General features: G+C 39.0%; 3 protein-coding genes across 6 annotated transcripts in view; 1 reads left to right on the forward strand and 2 right to left on the reverse strand.

Annotated features, from left to right (window-relative positions):
- The window catches only part of ELP1 (elongator acetyltransferase complex subunit 1), a 54,557-nt gene extending 44,216 nt beyond the window's left edge, over window positions 1–10,341 (reverse strand). For 2 of the 3 annotated variants that reach the window (XR_005654498.1, XM_039870654.1), the window contains exons 1-6: window positions 9,991–10,341; window positions 6,731–6,893; window positions 5,744–5,896; window positions 4,004–4,085; window positions 3,209–3,289; window positions 319–404 (exon numbers count right to left, since the gene is read on the reverse strand). Coding sequence is in view for 2 of the 3 variants with exons in the window: in XM_039870654.1 (XP_039726588.1) it covers window positions 319–404; window positions 3,209–3,289; window positions 4,004–4,085; window positions 5,744–5,896; window positions 6,731–6,880 (552 nt within the window). In the remaining variant the exon portion in view is untranslated. Of the gene's footprint in view, window positions 1–318; window positions 405–3,208; window positions 3,290–4,003; window positions 4,086–5,743; window positions 5,897–6,730; window positions 6,894–8,257; window positions 8,277–9,990 lie in introns of those variants that run through there. The other variant, XM_039870655.1, reaches the window with a different exon arrangement.
- Window positions 10,342–10,474: 133 nt separating this feature from the next.
- Window positions 10,475–15,730, forward strand: ABITRAM (actin binding transcription modulator). Its single transcript, XM_039870659.1, has 6 exons — window positions 10,475–10,640; window positions 11,685–11,736; window positions 12,284–12,413; window positions 14,329–14,405; window positions 14,484–14,553; window positions 14,643–15,730. Exons 1-6 carry the CDS (start codon window positions 10,562–10,564, stop codon window positions 14,778–14,780), a joined length of 546 nt encoding a protein of 181 aa, XP_039726593.1. The 5' UTR covers window positions 10,475–10,561; the 3' UTR covers window positions 14,781–15,730.
- An 812-nt stretch (window positions 15,731–16,542) lies between these two features.
- CTNNAL1 (catenin alpha like 1) overlaps window positions 16,543–18,549 on the reverse strand; it is a 52,203-nt gene continuing 50,196 nt past the window's right edge. Inside the window, exons 17-19 of one of the 2 annotated variants that reach the window (XM_039870656.1) lie at window positions 18,375–18,488; window positions 17,625–17,708; window positions 16,543–17,495 (exon numbers count right to left, since the gene is read on the reverse strand). In XM_039870656.1, the coding sequence (XP_039726590.1) occupies window positions 17,430–17,495; window positions 17,625–17,708; window positions 18,375–18,488 (264 nt within the window). In that variant the 3' untranslated portion in view covers window positions 16,543–17,429. The remainder of the gene's footprint in view (window positions 17,496–17,624; window positions 17,709–18,374; window positions 18,489–18,549) is intronic. The other variant, XM_039870657.1, reaches the window with a different exon arrangement.

The raw sequence follows: 18,549 nt of genomic DNA on the forward strand, positions 1-18,549 counted from the left end.
CAGGTCTTTCTGTGCATCAGGAAGAGATTATCCAGAGGGTTTCATTTCTCCCCATGATGATTTATTTTTTAAACAATATTTGTTTTAATTATTCTTTACACTGAAAAAAGTGATGAACCAACTTGGCACTAAAAAAGAAAAAAGGATCTCTCTAGGATGATTCATTTTCTGAGGTTTTCTGTACAACTTTAGTTTTACTGAAGCAGAAGTGATCTGTCCATTATTAGCCTCTAATCAGACACTTAAGGGTTCTTCGTGGGTGGCAGAACTTCTATTTGTCCCAATGGAGAGTTTCTGTATCCAGCAGACCAACTTTACCATTTGCATCTGAAAGGCCGCTTGCCTGCCTTCTGATCCATGGAACTGTGTCTCTTTCCTGCCCCACCCAACGGTGATAAACTTGCCTAGAGAACAATTGATTGAGAAAAGGCAAGACAATCAGTAAGCTAAATGAAATAAAATAAAAGCAATTTCATTGCTATTCTTCAAGAATTTAGGGACTAGAAATTATTTGGCTCCTCTGAGACCTCTCAATAAATTAACCAGCAGTCGATATTTGAAAAACCTACGTTCCACATTATATGCTGCAGTGATTTTGAAGAATTTGAAATGTCCTTATTTTAGAAAGAGCTTTACTGCCATCATATATATTTCAAATTCCCTTGATAGCAGTCAGCAATCCCCACTTTACAAGTAACAAAAATGAAACATGAAGAATTTACACAAAATATCTATGAATAACAAAACACAAAACTCGAGACAAGAGCTGGGAATAAAATTCTGATTATAAGAATTCAAATCCACTAAACTTATCTAATCTCCATTAGTGGTGGAAGGGATTGTAGATTATGGAATTCAACCCTCACAGAGGAAGAGACTGAGACTTCCCCTAGTGGCAGAGGCCAAAATTAGAACATAGAGTGTCTACTTTCCAGGCTAATGTTCTTTCTAAATCATAATGCTTCTCTTATATAAAATATAAAGTCCGTGCTGCTCAAACAATGCAGCCCCACTGTTCCTGGAGGTAGGATCTGACATCCACCTGCAACAGGTACTACAGAGATGTCCCTGAAAGCACTGGCCAGAGCCAGGACCCAATACTTCCCTCCTGCCATTGATCTGATTCTGATGAAGTGGGGCTGTTCAGAATTATGGGCCAGCACAGCCATTTCCTGTCTGCTGTGCATGGGCACATCCAAGTGCTATAGTCCCTCATAGCCTCGCTGCTGGGTATAAACGGCAGTGCTTATCCTGGTGCCCACTCCTAGGCTTTTATCCACAAGTTTCCACACAGAGGTAAAGAACCAAGGAGTGAAGCAAGAGAACTTCTCCAATGGGATTAGACAGTAGTGATGGGGTTACAGCAGGGATCAGCAAACTACAGCATGTCTGCCTTAACGAAGCAACTTTTATTGGAAGACCGCCTATGCCCATTCCTTTATGTACTGTCTATAATTGCTTTCACACTGCAATAGCAGAGTTGAGAAGTTGCAACAGAAAGCTGAGGCCCTGGATCCTATATTCTCCCAGCACTGTACCTGTTCCCTGAGCAAGTTTATCTACTCCCAAGATTGTAAAGATTCCCTGCCTATAATGATTTAGCCCCTTATATTTGCCTTCTTCACATGGTGATCCCATGTGGCCCTTAAACAAATCCAAAACTTGCCATCTATCCCTTAAAACCAGCACTTGTCCATCTTCCCTCTCAGATGCTGGCATCTTTATTCCCACCACCTAAGCCTCTGGCTGGAGTCCTACTAAACTCTTTCTTCTTCACCTTACATACCCAAAGCCTATTTATTTCACTTTCTAAACTGGTATTTCTCCAACTGGCGAGGGCAGGAGGGGAACCATGCATATATATCCCCAAAATGTTTCTCAGATAATTTCGAAAAACATACTCCCATCCTCATTAAGAATCAAATTTTTCCTGAATTCATTCCCTTTTAGCCTCACACCCACCTTTTTTCAATCTCTCCCCCGGATTCCAATAGCAACCTCCTACCAGATCACTCTGTCACTTCCCTCTGCACCAATCAATCAATCGATCTTGCATCATCAAAACCTTTAATGGCCAATGACCTATAACCCAATGTCCAAATTCCCTGCCGAACTTAATCAAAATCCATCCCATTTACTTCATTCCATACTCATGTCCTGTCACCCAGCAGTGCTTAAGTACTCACAGTTGTCTGAATAAACACAATGTGTCAAAGGCTTCTATGAAACACCCCTACCTTGGAATGGATTAATTTATTTGCTTGGACCACTCCCCTATCCTCACCCCTCGTTTACCTAAAACCAATTCAGCCAAGACTCAGTTCAAGTTGGCTTCCTCTGAGAAGTCTTCCTCCTCCATTACTCCCTTCCTCCCCTTACGCTACCCTAATACCTGCACATCAAATTATTATTGAACTAATGGGACCTCTTAAGAGAAAAGCTGAATTATCTATAGCACCGAACACAATGCTGGGTTCATACCTACTCAAAACTTATTAATAAACAAATTATTTTTGAATAAATGAGTTAACAGTTTTTTAAATGATTTCTGAGTTGGCAGAACAAGAAGGCATGAGGTAAGAACTCAGTAAAAGTTAAAACACCTTCTTCCTCATCCGTCTCCTCAATTAGGCCAGCTATCTGGTGCCCTTGAGTTGGCCAGAGTTTCTTATACTCAATAAGCATCTCCTCTCTTCTCCCCCTTCAATACTCTCACAGCCTCAATCCCCAAATCATCTCAGCTAGATCTTAGCAAAAAAACAATCTGACAGTTCCCATGAAAATGCAGATTCAGGTCTGGCTGGAAACCACAAAAATCAGCCTTCTACCTCATCTTTGTTTTCTAAAATTGTATCCCAGAAATGCTCCCCTTATTCTAGCTAGTATGGAGTCCTTTTCATTAAACCCCAGGCTAAGTCTTTCCTGAGATGTGGGCAACGAATATCTAGGTGACCCTAAGCATACATTTCTCTTCCCAGGTTACTGACAAAGCCAACTCTCAGATCTGCAGAAGCACCAGAAACATGCATTTTGAGATCTGAGATGGGCTAAAATAACTGGCCTATCAGTTATTTAATAAATGGGGGGTGGGGGTGGGGTTGTTAAGCTTCATAGTCCTTTGGGTTTATGACATGTGTATTAGTGTGCAAGAAAATGATCAAATCTGAGAAGAAATTCAGGTCACAAAATGTTTCAAAGCTATACTTACTTTCACCAAAATCATCCTGGTGGATTTTCTGTTCCATGATAGGTTCAAAGTCTTTTGTCATCATAACTAGGGTCTGCTGACCTTGAAGGGGCACAAACAAGAATTATTTTGTTTTCATGTAACAAATGTGCCATTCCATAAGTATCTATGGCACTGTAAGCTCCAGAGCTAGAGTAGAAAAGTTTATAGTCAGAACAGGGCAGACAGAATTCATTTAAAACGTTTTGACTCTCATTTAAAAAAAAAAAAGCAAGCAAGCTCTAACTGACTAAGTCATGTGGTGCTTATTCTCAGCTAAAATCCCCATAGCCCTCCTCCACTAACTTCAACATTAGTCACAAACATCTCTTCAAATATATACCTCATCAAGGATGCTAGTTTACAGAAACTCATCTTAAACAAAGAAACTTAAAAAAAAGCAGTTTTAAGAGCTTGTAAGAGCTCTTAAAAAAGTTGTAAGAGTTTTAGAATGTTTATATAGCAATTCGTCCTCTTAGAATAGGTTAAAATAAATATTGCAGATGTTTTAACTACAACTATGAACTTAATAGTCTCTCCAAGTTTTATGGCTTTGTTTCTCATTTTCAAAATTGAAAAAGTTACATGAAACAACTTTTTAAAACATTTTAAGAGGTAAAACTTAAATCAAAAAGAATATATTCCCTCTAGATTAGAATGCAGGTATCACTGCTCAAATAAAATTTTTGAAATCTAAGCAGCTTGAAACTTAAGCCTGTAAGATATCAGGAGTCATATTTTATGAAAGTCAGAGTTAGAGACCAATAACACGTTTACCTGTAACAAGAAGCACCAGCTCTTGGTCAGGACTCCAACTCATGACAGAGATACCACTGGCTACACTCCCGACACATTCCAGCTGAGACAAAGAAAATAAGGGAGATTTCAAAACAACACTATCTCAGTATCTACTACAACCTTAATCAAAACAATTAAAAACAGAACACAAAAACATACTTATTCAATAAACATTTATTCGGTATCAGGTATTAAGAGACTAGGCACAACACGGAGCTCAGAGAGCGGCAGTGGCTATGGCCACTCCATTCCCCCCACAGCTGTCTCAAGAAAGAGATGAAAAGTTGACTCTACAGCGGGATTAGGACTATAACTCAGTCTCTGGGAATTAGGTGGGGGCACAGAACGGGAATCACAAATGGCCCAGAAGAGTCCAGGAAAGCCTTTCTGAAAAGGCATCTTGAAGGAAGGAAACAGGACCAGGGAAAATAGATTGGGGAGAAACTGCAGAGTAGAGGCACAAAGTTATAAAAAGAGGAGTCAAAAGTCAGCTGCAAGTAGAGAATAAGGTATACATATACACAGGAATGATGGGGAAGAGGCTAAAAGGAATGTGAGGAACAGACAGTGAAAGATCTCATAAAGCATAATAAGGAACATGGATTCTGTCTTGTAGAGACTGACAAATAGGGAAGATCGGCATCATTTGATGGAGATCAATGGACTGGAGGAGCTCAGGAATCAGGAAAAAATTCTACAGAACGTTTTGAAAGTAAAAGCATATCTTTTAAATATGAGACACACTAGTTAAATTGTGCTTGATGGCTTTAATATTTATTTCTTACCATAAACCGAGAGTAAGATTATTGCATTAAATGCAATGGTTAAAGCGAAGGTGCCAGATTTAGACTGCCAGGGTTCAAATCACCTCTGACAACTGTATGACCTTGGCTAAGCTCTCTGTGCCCCATCTTCCTCTTTTAAATAACGGGAAAACAATAATCTATCTCCTAAGACTGCAGTGAAGGCTAAATAAAATTTTGCATGAAAAGCACTTGAAAAAGTGCCTAGCACTTAGTAAACATTTAATAAATGTCATGTGCTATTATTATATCATTAGTAATACTGTAACTCTTGCTGCACAATCAATGTTGAAGAGGTCACAACTAACAGAGTAATCAAACAAGTTTAAAAAGAATCAGGCAATTTTAGTGTGAAACTCCTGATGTAGAAAGGGTAGAAATCCAGAAACTCAATCTTATGCTAGAATGGAGGAAGAGGCAAATGGTTAAAATTTATCTCCTCTACTAGTCATAAAACATGCACATGGTGCATAGCGACGGTGTATTACTGTAGTAGCTGTAGGTCAGGACCTCTGACGTTAGCCATCAATCAGAGGCTTAAGCAGTATTTGTAACAGAAAACATAAACCAAATAAGCATTTCAAAGACTTCCCAACTGAGTAATACAGGTTACAACTCAGGATCAGATTTTGGTAAGAGGTGAGCCACACCATACAAGAATGGCCAGGGTTTTGCTGTTTTTTCTTTTAAGTTGTAATTGTTCTGATTAACAGATACAGTAGACAAAACTGAGTTTTAGAAGAATCTTGAAATACAGCTAAAGCCACGCCAATAATTTGTAAAGAAATATACTATGCAAAGACTGATTTGAAAAATTCTTAAATATTATAGTTCTTAATTTTTTAAACTTCTACACAGAACAAACACTTGTTTGAGGATGCTTGAGACTTCCTCTTCACTGGACTCTTCCACGAACCTGGTGTGTGCTGAGATTGCAAAGTATGACATCTCCAGAGGCTGTGGCCACACACACAGACTCCTGATCCAGCAAGTCCTGAATACCAACAATGCAGCCACTTCCATCGTCCGGGAGAAAGCCTTCTGCCACTAAAGGGATTTCATTTTTCACCTTTCACCAAAAGAAACACAAAAGCAAATTAACCCAATATACTTTAATAACAATTCATAACATTTCCAGAAATATAATACATTTTAATGCTCCTTTTAGTAAATAAAAGCTTTCAAAATATTTTTTCTAGATTAAAATCCAAACTTTCATTTGAGAAATCTCACAACCCTACTATTTTTAACAAGAAAAATAGTTAAAGAGACCTTTTGGCCAAGCAAACCCAAAACAAAAGAAGCTTTGTCTCTTTAAAAACATCTAATAAAAGATGAAGCTAATAACTATGGTTTCCTAAGATTTCTATAATATAGAAAAAAGGAACTAAAAATGTAATCACCTAGAAAACAGTAGCAAAATATAATTAAGGGAAGATACTAGAATCGACTCAAAGAGCTCTGAAATATATATATAGGCTCAGGATCCAGCAGTGAAGATTCTGATTTATTTGGTATGGGACAGAGGTTGAAACATAGTTTTTAAAGGCAATTTTCATTTGCATTTCCAGATGAGCACCACTGTTATAAAGAGCACAAGGTAGAAAGGGGAAAAAGTAGGGCGTTCACACAAAATATAAGGTCAGAGTTTTGCCAACTCAGATTTAAAACAGCAGCAAAGTTTAAAGTAGGTTACTATTTTTTTCTTTTTCTTTTTTTGCTTTTTGTGAAGGCAGGTTACTATTTAAGTTACGTCTGATATGATATCAGTATAAAGCAAAGAGTGTGTTCATTTAGGAGGATGAAAACTCAGTAAGATTTAAAGACTCTCTGGGGAAGCAAGTTTGGAAAAAGACCAGTCAACGGTCATGCCGAGTACTAGCATTCTCCATAAATAACTTACTTCTCTTGTGACAGGGTCTACTTCCATCAGTCCATGTTCTGAGCCAATGATTACTGTCCCCTGTTCAGTTCGGAGAGAGAAGCACTGAGGTTTCCCTGGAGCCTGAATATCCCCGAACTCTAGGATGCGAAATAACTTTAGATTTCTCATGATGAAACGATTCCTAAAAGAAAAGTGCAAATACCCCTTGATAAAGCATTCATTTCTAAGAGGGAAAAAAGTTTTAACATCAGTTATTCCTCAGGAATGTTGAAAAGAACAAAATGAATAGCAAAACATCTTATTTTCGAATATGAGGATATCTTTATAAGCAGATTTATAAAATCCTATAAAATCTATATATATGTGTGTGTGTGTGTGTGTGTATTTGAGAAAAATTTGTAATAATATTACTTTGCTATCATCAGGTGCATTTATTTATACACTGGCTACATACATTCGCTAAAAAATTAAAATTAAATCAAAATAGAAATAAATGTGTCTACTATTCTAAGGGGAAAAATAAGACACTGTAAAATTACAACAGTTTACTTCAAAATGATGACCTACATATGTGGAACTTGGTGACCTGATATAACTACTTCATATAACTTCAGTTTCCTGGCTTGTTTTTCACTAGTGCAATAGAAAGGTGAAAAAAGAATGATAAATAAAAAGCTTATTTTGGTCTAGCAAAATCAGGCTTGCTTTAATGCATAACATTATCTAAGTAGGAAAAAAACGTTAATGTGCTAGATATTTATATTCAGATCCAATTAAGGTTTATAACTGGAAGTCTCTAAATTATGTTAGAGGTAGCAATTATATAGACCATACTGGCCTTAATTCCACCACAATCCAAGGTGAATTCTTTCTTCTTGGCATTTCATACATATGATGTTGAAAAAATAAAAATGAGTAAATCCTCCTACACATCAGATACTGTTAAATGTACTATGAATGATACAACACATAATGTGGGTTAAAAGAAAGGCAAAACCATACATGGTGGGAGTGAGGAAGAAAATCAAGGCAGACAATGTTTTTAAGTTTTGGAGACATTTACATTTAAGAACTTCTAGAAATTACTTGAACCTGTATTATACCACGCAGGTTTTAATTTAGATCTAACTCTAAATAGAAAGCTTGAGTTTTTCAAAGCATATAAAAATTATATCTCTTTTATCTTTAAATATCATGAAAATGACTAGTGAAATAGATCTGAAAGGATAAGTAGATTTGAAAGATCAGTAGATTTAAGATGAGAGACCGCCTGGCAAGTCTGGCCAGAGGGAGTAAGCAAGGGATTGCGTACCAAGCAGTAAGGACAGGCAACGGGGGCGCTGGATGTGTAGTTTCCTGGCTATCTTTTATGCTGGTTTATATAAGAATAATCATACTGTGACTGCTGCCATGATACATCATCAAACTCTTGACATCTCTCCCTGTGAACTTGGATTCTATTCAGCAATAGCCTATAAGCCTTGAGGTCCATGAATCCGAGGGCAAGAATCTGGAGGGTAAAGGCAGTAGAAGCAAAGGACTCACTTTTTCCTGTTATCTTGTTGTTCTAGTCACTGCCATCCCAGCAAGGGGCCTTAATCCTTGCAGGGCCCTTGGTCCTAGTCTCTACCACTGCCAGGTCCAGCCTCATCATCCCCATCACCAGAGGTACCAGCAGGCCCCCTCCAGACATCTGAAATACAGCAACACCTGGCTCTTGCTCTGAATTGCAGAAGTATCAGCACCAGAAGTCTGAGTTTCAGCTTTATAATGCCTCTCCTCTAAATTTAGGCTATAATAATCCCAACTGCTTCCTTGTTTAATTCCCAAGCTAAGTTACTAGCTAAGCTACTAGCTAAGCTACTTACAACCTAGCTAAGCTACTTTCATCAGTTTACCTTTTATGTTACTTCATTGTTCCCTTTTTGTTCCTCCAACAGCTATATAACCAGTTTTTTACATTAATACCGTTGAAATGATGTGTGGTTTTTACTTTCCCAACTGGACTCTGACTGACAAATGCAGCAAACAACCTGAGTTCTCAAATCCCTGAGCTTTCAGAATCACCAGCCAAGGTGAGCTCATCATTCATCTACCCCTTCCCCAACTCTCCCAGTCTCAAAAGAACTTTCTTAAATTTTCGCACCTATCACCGTTATCTTCTAAGAGGTGTCCCCACTCCTTTGCAAATCTAGGAAAGGAATATTCTCCAAACTCTCCCAGGAGTCTAGCTCATTAGTACCCTTTCTTTAACATCTGCAATCTCGGGCACCTCACTATCAATAATTCAACTTTTCTCAGCCCTCAACAATGCTAAAGATCTCTCTACACCATAGATCAATCCTGATCTCCGAAATTTCTGAAAACGCCATTTTCTTCCCTTGCTCTTTCATCTGCCTCTTGGCTAATTATCATGCCCATGACTATAAGTACCAGGCAGATCACTAATATGCTGACTAGATCTAAATGTCTAGCCCCTGATCCTCCCCAAACTGAACACTAAACTCATATTTTCAGCATCCTTATGTTATAACAAGGATGTCTCATAAGCACATCAAATACAACCTGCAAAACAGAGTACATGCTATTCTCCCACCAAACGAGTTTCCCCTATTTGGAAACATGGCATTTCTACTCTCTCCTACTTTTTGCTTACATTTTCATATTAAACTTCACTGGTGCCCTCCGTGGCTGTCAATATACAGTTTGAATCTTTTACGCAGTACCTAAACAATACTACGATCCCGTCTGTAGCCTATATTAAACACGTACTAAGCACTTACAAAGTACTAAGATCTGAAGACAAAAGATGACTCTGACATTCACTGCCTTTATGGCGGTCACAGTTTAACTGTGGAGAGGGCCACATAATATACCGCATTAGATGGAGAAGCATAGAGGACATCTGCACAAAAAAGTCGCAGACATGAGTAGGGACCCGCAGCAGTTTTCGAACTTCTGTCTAATAACCGTTGCCTTCTATCGTGTATTGACTGATTCGCTTTCAGCGGTACTGCCCACCTCTGCAAGGAACCCACAGGCTGGATAAGCGTGCAGCTGTGGAGCAGAGAACCCCCCGACAGGCACAGGTGGGGCAGCTGCAAGCCTGCACAAAGAGAATCTACGGCTCACGGGCAGAGGTGGTCACGCCGCACTCCACTCACGAGCCTGCAGCAGGCAGAGGTTGCGTGCTCTGGGGTTCCCTTCACCAGCACACACCCTGGCGAACAGGGCCCGCTTCCGTGCCCCCATCCCCGATGGGTCGCTCGAACGCTCACCCGCGCGGCGCTCTGAGAACCTCCAAAGAGCGGTGCGTCCACCGTCGCCTCCTGGGCCACGCGCAGCCTGCTTCCCGGGGCCCGCCCGGGGTTTCGCACGAGTCTCTCTCGGTCTGCGGCTCCCGAGCTCTCGCGGTGCGCACTGGGCCTCCGGGGCGCTAGACCCCCGGAGGCGGTGGCAGTAGCTGAGAGGGTAGTCGATGAGATGAGAACGCGCGAGCCAGGCAGGTGGGACACACGTCGAGTGGCGCGGGAGTGACGTCAAGAAGCAGAGGAGGCGTGGCCGGCCTTCTCCGCGGGTAGCCGGGGCAAGGGAAACCGGGAGAAGCTGCGCACACTCCTATCCCCCATCCCTGCGCCCTCCTGCCCAGCCTATTGTATTGCATCCCGACCTTTACGTCAACCCCAAAGCGCAGTAATTGGCGCCAGTGGGCGGAGCCTGCAGGGCCAGGGGAGCAGTGCGCGTGCGCAAACCGCGAGCCGCGCGCCGGAAGGACGACCCTTTTTCCGGGACTGTTTGGAGGAAGCGCCCGAGTCTCCGAGTGTAGAGGTGGCGGCGCCGGAGGTCGTCATGGCTACCGAGCCGGTGGCCGCAGAGCCTGCGGTACCGTCGCTTGTGGATCGTTACTTCACTCGCTGGTACAAAGCGGGTAAGAGGGGAACGATAACGATCTCTCCTTGGCCACATTGGCCTGATGGTGTAGGGACTATGGTGACACATTGAAAGCCATGCGAGCTCTCCCCGGCGCTCTTTCTCCACTTTAGAAGGAATTGGACCACTCTTTTGCTCTCTAGGTCAAGAGAATGGGCATTTGCAAAGGCATCGAGGACTGAATTCTGGGGCTGACGAGTGCTGTGTGAATTCCTGGGTGGGTTGCCTGCGGGAAGATGATAGTCTAAGATGAGGGCCCAGAGGTAGTCAGGGGTTAGATTGCAATCTCGAGTGCCTGAATGACTTTGAGGGGCACAATCCTAAAAGGAGTGGCAATACATAAAATGATTTAAATGAGGAGGTCAAAAATAAGGTAGAGGCTGTAGGGATGGAAAGAGGATGGGTTAGAATAGGGGCATTTAGAAAACAATCTAACAGTTTAAAGAGAAGTCGCTGCTGTTATACACTTGGTACTTAATTAGATAATTCGTTCTAGGTGCACTTGGTAAATATCAGTGGTGGGAGCATTGTTGGGGACCCTCCTGACCCCTTACTTGTTCTCCTTCATACAGAGATAATAAGTGTACTTAATTTTTTTTGGGTGTAGTATATGTTTTATTAGCTAAATTTAGGATGACCAACCGTCCCATTTTACCCAGGACCAGGGTTTCCCGGAACCCGAGACATTCTCACATCAGGACAGTTCTAGGCAAATCAACAGGAATTGGTCGCTCAAAAATTGACCAACAAAACATACACTATGGTATACATTGCTAATCGCATTTTTCTTACAAAAATAATGACTGTACTCATTTTAAAGTGAGTATAAAGCAAGATGAAGCAAAGAGTTAGTTGAATGAATGATTCCATCTGGGCCAGATCTCTTTAAATACTTTATAGCAAGCCTTTTAGGTATATCTTTGAGTAATGAAGGGATACCAGTGATCAGTATGTGTACAATTTTCACAGTTATATGAACCAATATTTACACAGTGGTAGTAAATACTGACTCTGCAACTAACAGACCGACTCATTCTTCTAGATGTCAAAGGAAAACCCTGTGAGGACCACTGTATACTGCAGCACTCTAACCGGTAAGCAAACTGGGAATTTTAAATTATCAAAAATGTTCTTCTGGAATTGTAGACTGGTATGGTATTGTATTGAACAGTTGTTCAATAAATGATTACCTTCCACTGTGTTGAAATAGTATTACTTATTATAGACATTTGGTTGACAAGAATGAGCCTCTCCGTGCCTACTCACTCTGAACTCGATTACCCGAACACCCAAATGAACCACCACACCCTCAGTTCACTGCTACCTGAAGTAACTAGCCTGTGCCTAACCAGTGAATGACCAAAGGCATGCCTTCTTCTCTCTCTTCCACCTCAGTGCTACCTAAAGACCTCTGGTACTCTTCGCTTCTCTGGGAAGGAAATTCACTCCCATTTTCTCCTATTTTATTATTGCATTTCCTTCTACAGTTAAGCTCTGATAGTAACCAGAGGAAAATGGGGAGAAATGATACTTTAACTAAACAAATGTCAGTTCAGATATTCTTGTGCCAATAGGAATACTGTGTTACATGAGGAGAATTATACCAAGCAATAATACAGGATCAATTTTTGCTCCTTGTAGAATATGTGTCATCACATTGGCAGGATCTCATCCAGTTCTTCAAAGTGGAAAAACAATTAAAAGCATTTCCTATCAAATCAGTACCAACTGTAGCAGACTTCAGAACAAGGTCTCTGGGAAATTTAAGCGGGTATGTTCTGATGATTCTCTACTTAAATTCTCTATATCATAATAATGATAGATTCAGTTAGTCTTAGAATTTAGTGATGTATGCTCAGCATACTTCCCTGGCAGTTTGAGGTGCTGATCTTAGGAGTACTTTAACCAGAAAGAAATTCTCAGACCAAAAAAATGAGGTATTTCAGGAGGTATAGGATCTGTCATTTTAGGTTCTATACCACCACCCTTGCTATCCTGAGGATTGGGAAGGTGGACCTTTGAAAAGACAACTCTAATACCAATATAATGAGATATTCTGTTCCTTCTAGTTTTAATAAACCAGTATTCGAGTTCTATAAAATTTATGCAACCAACTCTTCTTTACCATTTATTTTCAGATGTAAATTAAAAATTAAAAAAAAAACAATTCTTGAAAAATGATCTGAAAAAAAATTCCTCCTTAGCATTTTCCATTCCTTATTAGTTGCCAATCTAATACACATCAGGCCACACCCTCTACCTTCACACAGTGCTCAGTTGTACAAAATGATATCTCTGCCTTCTATGTCTCTAAGCAGCATGGACATATTTTATTAAAAGAGTATAACTTTAAGTAGATCCATCATACCGGATAATTCAGGTCTTTCATTTCCTGAACCTCCTAATAATGTACCTTATGGTTATTGATTTTTCCTCTCTCAGGAAACACACGGACTTAGAAAAGCATGGACTATTCTTAAAAGATAAAGTCTACAAATTGCAAGTAAAGCAATTAGTGCTTAGGGAATTCCTTTGATGTTACTGATAAATCTTTGTCCAAAATTGTAGCGTTATTGTTACTACTGAAGAATAGAGGGACCTGCAAGTGGAACCCACTACAGTTGAGCTTTGATTGGTTCTCAGCACTGCCAATCATTCTTCCAAGGGAGGTGATTAAAAGGAGCCAAAACATTTATGCTCTTTTGATGCACGCAGTCCCAGTGGTAGACAAACCCTCTGGGATGAATCCCCAACCCCTCCTCCCAAAGGTGGGGAATCGCACTGACTAGTATTTTAAAATTAAGTGGCCACATGCAGAAAGAAGAGTGAAGCCAATGTGGTGATATCCAAATGTTGGTTACTAATGTTTGAGTGCTAGAGATCATGAGGAATAGCATCTTGAGCTCAAATGTCTATATTCACTAGGGGAAAAATTCTTGGGGAAAAAAAAACCCTCATGAGACATGCCTGCATCAGTTTCCCATGAGCCTCCTTGTAGATATTTGTCAGAAATTCCCCAGCTACATCCATAGAGCGGAGTACCTGAAACAGTAACCATGCCAAAGCATTCAAACAGATATATGTCAAAATGTAGTGTTTACTTCTGGGTTATAGGATAATGAATAAGTTATTACTATATGCTACTGGAAACTTTTCTGTTTTCTGAAACTTCCTCAAAGCACATTTCTTTTTAATTAGAAAAAATCCCTGCTCCAAAAAGTCATAGTGATTGAGCCTAATGAAGAAGTTCCTTTATTAAGTTCTAATATGAAAATAAGGTAGGAATCTTAATGGAACTAACTTTGTACAGTATTGATGTCACACTGTCATGTTGAATTTTCTATTGTTTATTGATGGATTTTCTTAAACTTTTGAAAAAAATCTTTGTAACTGGCTATATGCAGTTTCTTATTTAAAGTTGATAAAATATATTCTTAATCTTTACACTACTTATTATCACATGTGTCTCAGTCTGCTTTTTTCCCTAGAACCTAGGATGGAACCTGGCCCATAGCAGGCACTTATATAAATATATAAATATTTGAATAAATGAATGGTTTTTCTATACTTACGTCATTTTTCTTTAAAACACCAGTTCTAGGAATATAACCTATTATAACATTGAGAGCTGCCTCTCAGAGGAAAGTGAAAGTGTACATCAATTACATCTTCTCTTTTATTATCAGGGGGCACAGTTTCTAACAGAACTTGCACCTCTGTGTAAGATTTACTGCTCAGATGGAGAAGAATACACCATATCGAGGTGAGTTACTTTTTAACCACAGTTTAGAAGAAACAAAGAAGACAATGTTTTTCTTCATAATAGTTCTTTTTTCAATAGCTGTGTCAGAGGACGGTTGATGGAAGTGAATGAAAACATTCTCCATGAGCCGTCTATTCTTCAAGAGAAGGTAAAAAGCGGGAAAGTATGATCCCATCCACATACTTTTTATTGGGTTTTTGTCATTTGACAGTACTAAATATTCTATTTCCTTTCTAGCCATCCACTGAAGGCTACATTGCAGTTGTGTTGCCCAAATTTGAAGAAAGTAAAAGCATAACAGAAGGGTTACTGACACAAAAACAATATGAAGAAGTTGTGGTAAAACGCATTAATGCCACAACAGCTACATCATGAGGATTGAGATGGAATGTAAAGCAACACAGCATTCGATCTTTGCACTAAAGAGGAGCCAGCTTATGTGAAGAAGCATACTTCATAGCCAACCATCTGCAGGGAGGCCTAGTTTTCTTTATCTTGCATAACAAGCCTTAGTTGTCATTTTGTCTTCTGCCCTGCCACGTACTTACACTGTGGTCTTCTGCTTTTCTCTAACAACTGGCCAGGGAGGGATTTTTTTTTTTTTTTTAAAGAAACAAAGCACTTTAAAGAAAATTTGAAAAAGACAAAAGTTTTAAGTAACAAAGTAAAAATTTACCCTTCATTCTATAACCCATTAGTAAATACTACATTTTGACATTCTTCTGTTTGAATGTTACCACATAGTTAATTGTTTTTGCCTCAATCTTCCATCAGTTTGAAGTTAAAAGAAGCAACTGGCCTTTTTTACCCAGTCTACTTTAATGTGATGCTACCAAAAGCTAGTCCCACCCCATCTGCTCCAACTCCTCTCCCTCTAGACTGTAAGGGAGAGGCGGAGTGTAGAGTGTACCTTCTCTAGTCCTCATGCTGCTGAGATGGCCTTTCTCTCTGAAACAAAGCGGAACTGTAACAGTGTGCCTTCTTAAATGAGGGACATATGAAAAGGCTTTGAAAAATACAAAGGGCTTTCCTAATATGAAAATATTATAATGCAGTGCATGCATTGTATTCACTCAGTCTCACACTCTAGTTACAGGGTAACCAGCAAAGAAGTTACTGTAATTCAGAGACCCAGAGGCCTTTGACTAGAACAAAAGCTTTCACATCATTTAAACTAGAAAAGAAAGAAAAAAGAATTTTTGGTGTAAGATTGTATACTTAATTACACTGAATTTTAAATAAAAGGGCTTTAAAAGTTGTTATTAAGGGCTGCAAGACATGTACAATTAAATATGTTTTCAAATAAAATAATACAGAAGAAATCACTTGATGTGTAAATTCCTTTGGTTCTCTATCCTCTTATTCTGTTGGAAGTCATGTTATTCCTTCCCCAACCCTACTTGAACTTAAGAGAATATTCTCATTTCAGGTACATAAAAGTAGTTTGTAAATAAAATCTAAAACTTATTTTTGACTCAAGAATAACGTAACTGGAGTGCCATCATGACTGTCCCGATGTATACCCACCAGACATAATACACGTAGTTACTCTACAAACCTACACTATCAAGTGCTCTGAACTGAAAATGTAAGCACAAACCAGTAGATCTTCACTGAGTAGCACAATGATTCCTGAAGACATCGTAAAACAAAGACAGTAAAATAGAAGAATTATATATTTTCCATATACCATTACCTTGCATCATTCACACATTATTTCTATTGTAATTTAAAAGACTATTTTGGTTTCAGGGAATAAAAATCATGTAATGATGTTTGTAAAGGTCATTAACCTGCATACATTCCATTTTCTCCCTAAGGCCTACAGTAAGTTCAAGTTCCTTCAATAAAATACTGACTAGCTAATTGGTAGTAGTGTGGTTCTTTGAGATCTAGTGAATATTAATTGTGACAGCTGACCCAGATAATGATCATCAGACATGCTTCTATGACTATTGCCATTTGGCAAATGACATGTCCTATTAGATTTCAAAATGAATTTCAAAGCATTGGGATACAAGCACTCTTAAACGAGTCCATAACAAAGTTAACCATACCATATGAGGGCAGGACTTATATACTAGATCTTTCCATCAAAACCTCACCCTTGAGACAAGAAAAGCTTTAAACCCTAAAATTAAAAAGACTAAAGAAAGATGTTTATTTGTTTTAAAATGAACATTCCAAAGGTACATATATATATGATTATTCAGAATTTAAATAGCTTCTTAGTCCCATCATTCTCTTAAATTTTCTATTCCATCATTCACTACTGAGAAGAGCAGTTCAAAAACTATTTTTTTTAAGCAAGTAAGATAGGCTTAGGATTCCAGCTAATAATCAGAGCAGACAGGCCAGCTCTGTTAGAACTAGAACTAAAAGCCATCTGCTAGTGAGTTCTTCCAGAATTCCATGGTGTGACCTCCATGACCCTGCTTTTGGGCGGGGGCATTTATCACAACAGATAACCTGTGCTATGTGAAATGCTTGTTAGAGAATAAATGTATGCTACTAGCATGGCTGATCTGTGACAAGCAGGCAGCAAAGAGGCCCGGTCACACTTGATGAATAGAAGGATTGAAGAGGAGTCCACAGGTTTAAAGAAAACTGCTTTCAACCAGACTACTGTGTATTTTCTGCTGAAAATTATTGTTCTAGATGATAAGCTTAAATTAAAAAAATGGAAAACATGAAGGTAAAATATGCCAAAGGTGAACACATTCTCAAAATAGCATCTTTGGATTAAACTGTCATTAAGACCGTCAGGATATTTGGCTTTTAAATAACATTATTAGCAGCAATGTCTCATTTTAAAATCACACTGCAATTAGAACTCTAGCAACTACCATGGCATTTATTAGTTGTCAAAAAGCTTCACAATCAGTTTCATAATTAGAAAATATAGCAAGATTTCAGTATTGTTTTCTTTATAAAATTACCGAATTTCTGAAAATATAATCATTTGCTTTCTAAAAATGCCAGCTTTGCCACAGGGTGTTCCAGAGATCTGACCTCAAATGCTTCTCAAGTTTTACCATCCACAGAGTCTTTGTTTGTAACTGAGACCCATCTGTTGTTTTCCATCTGAAACTGGGAAGAGTTAAAACAATTAGTTTCTGCTTTCTTCTTAAAATATGCAAAATTAAGTAATAACTTTTCTTTTACATTGTCCTTTAAACTAAATTTTAAAATGTGAGCGTAAGATAGAAAAACTCCCACCTTCTTCAGCAGTTTAAAGCAAAGTGAGAGAAGCTGGACCAAAATAGCCATCATGGATCGTGTCTTTGTAATACACTTATCAACCTATAGTGATAAAAAGTAAGCAAATCAAATTTCTTTACAAGGGGTACTTCAAAAGACTTTATCATTTAATTAGTTTTAAAATGATAAAAGTTCTCTATTATGGAACTCTAAGAGATCTCAAAAGGTGTATGGATTAGTGCACACAAGCTGACTTGATGACCTGAGGCCCCAGAACACAGATTCAGGGATTACTGCCCTGCCTGGGTCTCATGCCTATTTCATGATTCCTCAGGATGGAAAGTCAACCCTTTCTAATTCAGGCTGTTTAGGGGCTTCTCAAAGCACTCCAAATAGTGGCAGTGAACTCCCTACTTTGCAATTCCTAGCACTCCACTCTGTTGCACTCCAATTCCTGAAGGATGGGAGCCATACTCTGAGGAGCTTGTGCCCTAGTTAGACATGTGATAACATCCAGATTTAAGGGAAGCTGCTTAACACTATGGAATTAATCACATCAACAAAGCCAACTTATTTGGTGAGCCTATTTGCTCCCTCGGGTCAATTATAACTAGATAATAAGTGATTCTTGCAGTTAAGGCATGAAAAATGGAAATAAATTGCTCTTCTGTGGTTATTAACACTTTATTTGGAGAAAACGGGGCTGGAAGCTAACCCGATAAAGAAGTGTCAAAGTTGCCTACCTGAATAACCCACCCTCATGTTTACCTTTAAAAACACTTGATTCTGCAAAGGTGTCTTAGTTATTGTCTGGAGCTGGTGGCATAGAGGAATTAGCTTGTTTATTTCCAAGAGAAGCATAAGCTTGTCATCATCTTTCAGCTGAAATATAATTTAGGAAGTCATAAAAACTCCAATATAACTCTATCATTTAAACCTTAAA

The sequence above is a fragment of the Pteropus medius genome, unplaced genomic scaffold (assembly GCF_902729225.1).
Source record: "Pteropus medius unplaced genomic scaffold, Ma_sr-lr_union100, whole genome shotgun sequence".
NCBI classification, from domain to species: domain Eukaryota; kingdom Metazoa; phylum Chordata; class Mammalia; order Chiroptera; family Pteropodidae; genus Pteropus; species Pteropus medius.